Here is an 8727-nt window from a genome sequence, read left to right on the forward strand (position 1 = left end):
TATCTTTTGGGTAAATACCTAGTAGTGCAATTGCTGGGTCATGGAATAGTTGTATTTTTAACTTTTTTACAAAGTAAGCTCTATACCCATGTGTGGCTTGAACTTGTGACCCCAAGATCAAGAGTCACACAGTCTACTGACTGAGCCAGACACCCCCTCTACCTTTAAGGGTTTTTTTTTTTAAGATTTTATTTATTCATGAGAGACAGAGAGAGACAGAGGGAGAAGCAGGCTCCATGCAAGGAGCCAGATGTGGGACTTGATCCCAGGATTACGCCCTGAGCTGAAGGCAGACGCTTAACTGCTGAGCCACTCAGGCATCCATACTTTTAAGTTTTTGAGAAACATCCATACTGTTTTCCACCAGTTTGTATTTCCACCAACTGCGCACAGGGCTCCCCTTTCTCCACATCCTTGCCAACTGATCTGTTGTTTCTTGTGTTGATTTTAGCCATTGTGACAGGTGTGAGCTGGTATGTCATTGTGGTTTTTATTTGCCAGTCTTCTCAGTGTTAAACCAGGTTTTCCTGCTTTCTGACCCAGTGGCTTCCCATCACAAGGCCCTAAGTGAGCTGGCCTCTGCTTACCTCGAAGTTTGAGTCACATGGGCTTCATTTTGAAGTAAAAACAAGACTTTCTACTCCAGAGCCTTTACACTGACTATTGCCCCTATTTCAGGAGGGCTCCTTTTCCTTGTTTTCCTGTGGCAGGCTCCCTGTCTCCTCCAACCCTCTGTTTAAATAACTATTCTTCTCGATTCATTTTCTATATGTAGCTTATTCTAGAGGGGTGGACTGTGCATGTAGTTGTGTATGTGGGGAGATATCTTGTATATATATTTTGTAGGTTTATTCACCTTATTTAATATTCTACCTTAGGACCAGCTTTTTTTTTTTTTTTTTAGTTTTTTTTTTTAGTTTTTATTAATTTAGAGAGAGAAAGAATGCTAGTGCATTAGAGCAGAAGTAAGGGAGGAAGAAGGAGAATCTCAAGCAGACTCCTTGCTGAGCTTGGAGCCTGATAGGGGCTTGATCCCACAATCCTGAGAGATGACTTGAGCCCAAATCAGGAGTGGGATGCTTAACCGAGCCACCCAGGTATTCCATGGGACTGGCTACTCTTGATTTCAGCTGTTACTTTTGAATTTTTCATAACTTAAGTTTCTAAAGATAGCTTCAGTGTCTCAAAGCACTGTACTGACCATCATAATTCCTCCACTTTGGCATTCAAGCTAAAATTAAAAGAATAACTAGCCAGTCACTTAGTAGCAGGTCTGGATTTGAACCACTTTGCAGTGTGGATAAAGCATATCCATGGTGGTCAGGAAGCAGTTTAGTAGGGATTAGCAATGTGTTAACCTCAATTTCAGATTTGCTGATTTTTATATTTATAGAGCACTAGTCAAAGGAATCTTTTTTAAGATTTTATTTATTTATTCATGAGAGACACAGAGATTGAGAGAGAGAGAGGCAGAGACACAGGCAAAGGGAGAAGCAGGCTCCATGCAGGGAGCCCGATGCGGGACTTGATCCCAGGACTCCAGGATCACGCCCTGGGCTGAAGGCAGACGCTAAACTGCTGAGCCACCCAAGGATCCCCATGGAATCTTTTTTTTTTTTTTTTTAAAGAATTTATCTGAGAGAACACGTGAGGGGGAGCACAAGTTGGGGGAATTTTATTTATTTGAGAGAGAGCCAGCAGCAGAGAGCATGAGTAAAGAGGAGAAGGGGGAAGCAGACACCGCACTGAGTAGGGAACTACATATGGGGCTGGATCCCAGGACCCCGGAATCATGACCTGAGCCAAAGGAAGATGCTTAACCGACTGAGCCACCCAGGTGCCCCTTGGTTACTTTTTTAAAGATTTATTTTAGAGAACAAGAGAGGACTGTGTGTGCATTTTGAGGGGGTGCACAAGGGGGGAGAGGGAAAGAATCTCAAGCAGACTCCCCACAGAGCATGGAGCCTGATGCAGGGCTCAGTCCATGACCCTGAGATCATGATGAGCCAAAATCATGACTGGGATGCTTAACTGGGGCACCCAAGTGCCCCAGTGTTTGTCTTTTACTCTTAGGAAAGTGGAGTTTTAATGATTGCTTTCTATAACAAAATCAAATGTAAGTAAAGTGGAAGCAGACTATCAAGGTAGATAGTTTCAAGGTATAATCATGCATTAAGGTAAAAATTTCTGCTTTCATGATCTAGAATAGAGATTGGTTTACACTGAATTACTGAACAAATGTTCAAAACTTACGCCTTGTTCTTAGGGCTTTGGATCCTCAAATATTCCATCTGTTCCAGGATTCCACCATTAGGGAATGCTCTTGTTTCTTGGTTTCAACTCAGGTCATGATTTCAGGGTCATGGGATCAAGCCCTGCATTGGGCTCTGTGCTGAGTGAGGAGTCTGCTTGAGATTCTGTCCCTCTCCACCTTCACGTGTACTTGCACCCTAAAATAAAATCTTTAAAAAAAAAAGTATATTTTCCAATATTCTTTTTTTTTTTTAAAGACTTTATTTATTCATGAGAGACAGAGAACGAGAGAGGCAGACACAGGCAGAGGGAGAAGCAGGCTCCATGCAGGGAGCCCGAATGGGACTCAATCCTGGGTCTTCAGGATCATACCCTGGGTCGAAGGCAGACGCTAAACCGCAGAGCCACTCAGGGATCCCGTTTTTGGCAATTTTCAAAAACACCTTTTCTTGTATTTTTTTATATTTCCACAATCATCCTTCAATACTAAGAGTTCTATAAATTACGTGCTACACAAAGTCCTATCATGCTCAAGTTTTCAAAGAGTACTTCCTTGATCCAAGTTCTCCTTTAGTTATGGCTCTCCTAATTTTGTAATTCTGTGTTCCTTTCTGACCTTGTTCTTTTTAGACAGGAGTCCCAATAAATAAGATCTTCTGCTTGGTGAGGAGCCTGCTGCTTCTCCCTCTCCTCACTCATGCTCTCTACTACTCTCTCTCTCTCAAATAAATAAAAAAGTAAAAAAAAAAAACAAAAAAAAAAACAGTCAAGCATTATACACAAAGAGAAAGGCCTATGCCAAGTAACAAATGAGTAATATAACCAGAAATAATGTATGTACATACAGTAAGTGCATTGGATACTCTATACAGCATGATGCAGGGTGTTTTCAAACAACTGATGATGTAAAACAGTGATTTCCAAGGCATTTACTTAATCAGACCTTTAGAGGGCCCTAGAAACCTTCACTTTTAACAAGGGCCCCAGGAACTTCTAGGTTTTGATTAAAAGTGTGGTTTGGGGGAGGACTTCACCTTCATTGTGGCCAGAGTACATATACGATAAAATTATAAATCTTGTAATTGAACAAAATTTCTTTATACAAAGTACTAATAGAAACCTAAACAAAAGATGGTTTTTAAAAGTATCGTGTATATATATATATATATTTTTTTAATTTATTTATTTTTATTCATGATAGTCACAGAGAGAGAGGCAGAGACACAGGCAGAAGGAGAAGCAGGCTCCATGCATCAGGAGCCGGATGTGGGATTCGATCCTGGGTCTCCAGGATCGCGCCCTGGACCAAAGGCAGGCGCCAAATCGCTGCGCCACCCAGGGATCTCTCTCTCTATATATATATATACATATATGTATATATATATATATAGTTATATTCATAAAGTATATTAATCAAAAGTTGTACAATGAGAAGCATTATTTTTTTTAATTTTTATTTATTTATGATAGAGAGAGAGAGAGAGAGAGAGAGAGAGAGGCAGGCAGAGACCTAGGCAGAGGGAGAAGCAGGCTCCATGCACCAGGAGCCCGATGTGGGATTTGATCCGGGGTCTCCAGGATCGTGCCCTGGGCCAAAGGCAGGCGCTAATACCACTGCGCCACCCAGGGATCCCATGAGAAGCATTAATAGTGAAGCCAGCTGCAAATATATTCCTTTGAAGTCCATGTTTCCTCAAGCATCAAAAACTACCAGTCTTAGTCTTTTGTTGATTTCTGTATTTTTGATGTATTAGTTTCAGGTTTACAACATTTGACAATTCTGTACATCACAAAATGTTCACCACCAGAAGTGCAGTTACCATGCATTACCACATAAAGTTAGCATAGCTATACTTTTCATTTGCATAAATCACTCATAACTGGAAGTTTGTACCTTTTCACGTAGTTCTCTGGTTCCCTACCTCCCTCTGTCTGATAACCACCAGTTCTCTGTGTTTATTAAGTCTATCTCTGTTTCTTTTTTTTTTTTTTTTACACATTATTTTGTATCCACATTCTCTGCATGTGATTGGATCCTTGAATTTTATTTTCACTGTGACATTTTCCAGAGATCTAGATTGTTGGTTACCACTTTGAGGGCTTACCATCCTTCTGAGTATCCACTGTCCGTCCCCACATAGCACAGAGAAACTTCTCGCTGTGTGCTTCCAGACATATTTTCACTTGTCATTGTCCCTCCCATCCTTTTATGCAAAGCATATGCAGGCTCACATGGGCCATATAGTCACCCTGACTCTCCTTCTTGCCCTGATGTTTGAATCTGTAGCATTGCTCTGAGCAACTGGTGGTTTGTGGCCCATCTGACAGACCTGCTGGATCACTGCAAGCTCCTCCAGTCGCACAACCTGTAGTAAGTGTGTGGCAGCCATGCCTGCCCTTGGGTTGGGCTGTGGGAGGGCCCTGAATGGAGCAGGCCAGGGGTTTGGGTCTCCTGTTATGTTTTCTTTCAGCTTTGGATCTAACATGAGAGAGTTCCTCCTGCTGGAATACGCCTCAGGACTGTTTGCTCATCATAGGTAGGAAAGCCCCAAGGATATGAGGTGCTTTTCAGCATGGATGTACCACTGGGTCTTGGATTGTGTTCTCCCCTGTCTGGTTCCCTGAAGGCAACGGGTCCAGGGGAGGAGCCATTTTGGTGCCAGTCCCCAAGCTCCAGGGCAGCACATGGGCTCATCAGTCACTCCTGTCTGTCCTTGGATGTTTGCAGCCTGTGGCAGCTGGGAGTGGACTACTTTGACTACTGCCCTGAGTTTGGCCGAGTTTCCTTGGAGCTGCACATTGAGCGGATCCCCCTGAGCACTGAGCAGAAAGCTCTCAAAGTGCTGCGGATTTGTGAGCAGCGGCAGATGACTGAGCAAGGTGAGCCCACCCTCCTCCTGCATGCTTGCTGCTCATGCTGCTCTGGCCGGACTGGAGAAAGGCTGGGCAGTGGGTGCCAAGAGATAAGCCAAAACAGGGAAATTATTGAGGAAGGACAAATGGCTAGGGAGGTGTCAGGACTTAGAAGCAGTGGAGCACACGGCCTTTTAAAAAGATCCTGACCCACTTCCTCTCTCCTGCTTACTCTAAGAAGGTCAGGACTGAGGTCAGCTTGGAATTTACTTCTCCCAGGTGGGTTGCTGTTGCTAGCTAAGACTGTCTCAGTGGGGAAGCAGGATCAGTCGCAGCTCAGGAAGAGCACAAAAAGAAAGCTGTTCTATTTCACCCTCTCCTTTCACTGTTGAGGGATAAAAACCCAAGTTCTTTCTAGAGGCATCTGCTTGCGTATGACCATCTCTGAAAACGTATGGGTGGCATTCAAAACCCAAAGGATGTTTTTGGCACCTGGACAGATGCCCTACTAGCTGACCTGTGGGGAGCAATAAAAATCTTTTTGTACCCCTAAAATCAAACCCACTCACAAGGCCATTCCTGCCAGGATGGGTCATAGTGTTAATAGAGCCAGGAGGCAATTTATAAGCCCCAGAGTCCCCAGTGTTGGCAACAAGTTGTATTTGGAACCTGTGAAGAGGCTGCAGAAAGCTCAGAGGAGAGAGAAGCCTACTCCTATCTGGCAAGGTTCAAGAATGGCCTGATCTGCAGGGTGAAAAGTTCACCTTCTTTCTTTTTCCTTACAAAGTCCGCAGCATTTGTAAGATCTTAGCCATGAAAGCTGTCCGCAACAATCGCCTGGGCTCTGCCCTATCTTGGAGCATCCGAGCCAAAGATGCTGCCTTTGCCACGCTGGTGTCAGACAGGTGGGCTCAACCTCTCTTGGCTTTCTGGGGACTGTCTAGGAAGTCGGGAGGCTGAGGAAGGTGGCCTGGGACCGCCGCTCAGACCTCTGGGCCGGGCCTGGCAGGTTCCTCAAGGATTACTGTGAGCGAGGCTGCTTTTCTGATCTGGATCTCATTGACAACCTGGGGCCAGCCATGATGCTCAGTGACCGACTGACCTTCTTGGGTGAGTCTCTGGGCTCTGTCCCTCGGACCTTCAGCACAGTGATGGGTTGTGCAGATGGGAGGGACTGATTTAGGCTTCTCCAGTGTTTCCTTCCTGTTGAGCCCAAATTCCTTGAACTACGTATGCCAGACTGTACAAAGCATATTTTCTGGAAACATTTCCTAGTAGTGTCAAACTTGAGAAAAAGGTACAAGAGTAGTATAAGAAGTAAGGAGCTCCCATGTACGCTTTCTCGAAATTCACCATTTTTATTTTGCCTCATTTATTATTCTCTTAGGTTTTGGGGGAGTAATCTGAAAGTTGGAGAGTTTGTTCCCCTTTCTTCATAAATACTTGAGCACGTGTTTCCTAAGAGAAGCACATCCTCTTCTAGAACTAGCTATCCGAACGTACTGCTCTCATAGAATCTCTAGTCCATGTTCTGGTTATATCAGCTCTCCCAGCGATGGCTTTTGTCACGTCCACATTCACAAATTCAGTTTTCCTGTCTCTGTAGTGCTTCTGCATTTCTTAGTGCTTCTGCACTTCTTCACCTTGACATTTTTTTTTAAAGATTTTTATTTATTCATGAAAGAGAGAGAGACAGGCAGAGGGAGAAGCAGGCTCCATTCAGGGAGCCCGATGTGTGGGACTCGATCCCGGACTCCAGGGTCACGCCCTGGGCCAAAGGCAGGCGCTAAACCGCTGAGCCATCCAGGGATCCCACCTTGACATTTTTGAAGAGTCTGTTCTGCTTTCTTATGCCCTTATTTTGGATTTATGTCAGGTTTCCTCATGATCAGATTGAGACCTACGGGTTCTTCAATCTGTTGCAATCCACGTCTCTGGTTTGGTTTGGTGGTTACATTCTGGGAGGTTGGCTCTTTGGAGCTCCTTCAAAATATGTGTGTGTGTGTGTGTGTGTGTGTGTTTTCAGTTCTGTTGGTACATGAGTTTGGAGACAGTTCTGAGTCTCCCTGCTTTGGAGCGGCTGGTCTGGGGTCTCTCATCTTGTTTAGGGCCAGAGGTGACTCAGTGCTCTGTTTTCTCAATAGGAAAGTACCGCGAGTTCCACCGATTTTATGGGGAGAAGCGTCTTGCTGATGCAGCTTCTCTTCTCCTGTCATTGATGACTTCCCAGATAGCCCCACGGTCTTTCTGGGTAATACTATTAATAGATGCCTTGCCCCTTTTGGAAGAGAAAGAGGTACAGTTTGAATTCAGAATGATTTTCTTCTCTGTGTTTTGTAGTCCTTGATTGTGCTTCATTCTGTAGCTGTTGTGGGTGCACATCCACACATCATCTCCCAAGTAGGGCCCTGCACGTTATGTGTGCATTCCCCTGTAACGCCCACTCTGAAAATCTGGTATCTACCCAAGAAAAGCTACTTAATTTGAAATGAAGCAGCGGTCTACTGACAGTACTCCGCCCAGGGCCCTGACAGGAAGGGCTGGGAGTGAGCATAAGGGCTCTGTCCTCCCAGAGCTACATATACAGAGCTCACTCCTCCCAAGGGTTTGCACAGAAGGCCATCTCTGAACCCAGGTGCATGCCCAGACCAGTGCAGCCCTTGCCTGGGGAGCAACTAAGCAAAGCAGCCACTCCTCTCTCTCCTAGGTGGTTTTTTCAGCAGAGCAAACATATGAGCTGATGAGATGTCTAGAGGACTTCGCCTCAAGAAGGCCAGTGTGGAGAGAGCCTGGTGTTCAGCGACTCCAGGTTATTTTAGCTTTTGGGTTGTTGATTCCATAATGGTGATGAGAAAAGGCTCCTTCCATCTTAGACTTCCCTACTTTCCTCCAGAAACACTGGCTCCTTACAAACTTGTGCTTCTTGAGTTACCTTTTAACCTGTAACTGACACACACTCTTAAGTAGGGTGGTTCTAGTGTTCTGTTCTTTTCTTCTGGCGGTCACAGTGGGCCTTTGCATGTGGTTCTGTCAACTTGCTGGAAGCTAGTACTAAATGCTAAATGCCCTTGGTCTGCCTTTGGGTCAGATAGAGCCTTGCAGAGCTTTAAAGAAGGAACACTTCTGCTGTACCTCACGCTGGCTCTCTTTGCTTTTAGGAGGACGTGGAAAACACGAAGTTGGAAATGCTGAGACTTGCTCTTGCACGAAATCTTGGCCGGGCCATTATAAAAGAAGGCTCACTGGAAGGATCCTGAGGTCAGCCAAGAGCTGCTTCACTGTGGCATTTTCATATGGCAATGTATATAGATTTCTGAAAGAATAAATTTTTCTTCCCCCCAAATAGAAGGCAAATTCTTGGAGTTCAGCCTAGGGAGTTTCCCCTCTACTGTGAACCTGAGGTTGGTGGTAATTAAGAAGGTGCTTGTTATGTTTTCCTTGGATGGAACTGGTCCCGTCTCCCAAGAGAAAAAAAAGCCACTCCTACAAGTCATGACGGTGAGTGCAGTGCCCTCCTTCCCTATTAGCTTAAACAAGAGTGGTCAGTGGTTTACTTATGCTTCTGAAATTTAGCCTTTACAATTAACTGGAACCTTTACCTGGTTTTTACTTTAGAAAAGG

General features: G+C 44.7%; 1 protein-coding gene across 1 annotated transcript in view; it reads left to right on the forward strand.

Annotated features, from left to right (window-relative positions):
- The window catches only part of NUP85 (nucleoporin 85), a 32478-nt gene extending 24029 nt beyond the window's left edge, over window positions 1-8449 (forward strand). The window contains exons 12-19 of the mRNA XM_041726751.1: window positions 4541-4624; window positions 4725-4790; window positions 4982-5133; window positions 5894-6011; window positions 6116-6216; window positions 7251-7402; window positions 7814-7915; window positions 8265-8449. Of these exons, the coding sequence (XP_041582685.1) occupies window positions 4541-4624; window positions 4725-4790; window positions 4982-5133; window positions 5894-6011; window positions 6116-6216; window positions 7251-7402; window positions 7814-7915; window positions 8265-8363 (874 nt within the window). The 3' untranslated portion in view covers window positions 8364-8449. The remainder of the gene's footprint in view (window positions 1-4540; window positions 4625-4724; window positions 4791-4981; window positions 5134-5893; window positions 6012-6115; window positions 6217-7250; window positions 7403-7813; window positions 7916-8264) is intronic.
- Window positions 8450-8727: the final 278 nt, after the last annotated feature.

This window comes from Vulpes lagopus, chromosome 12 (genome assembly GCF_018345385.1).
Source record: "Vulpes lagopus strain Blue_001 chromosome 12, ASM1834538v1, whole genome shotgun sequence".
NCBI lineage: Eukaryota > Metazoa > Chordata > Mammalia > Carnivora > Canidae > Vulpes > Vulpes lagopus.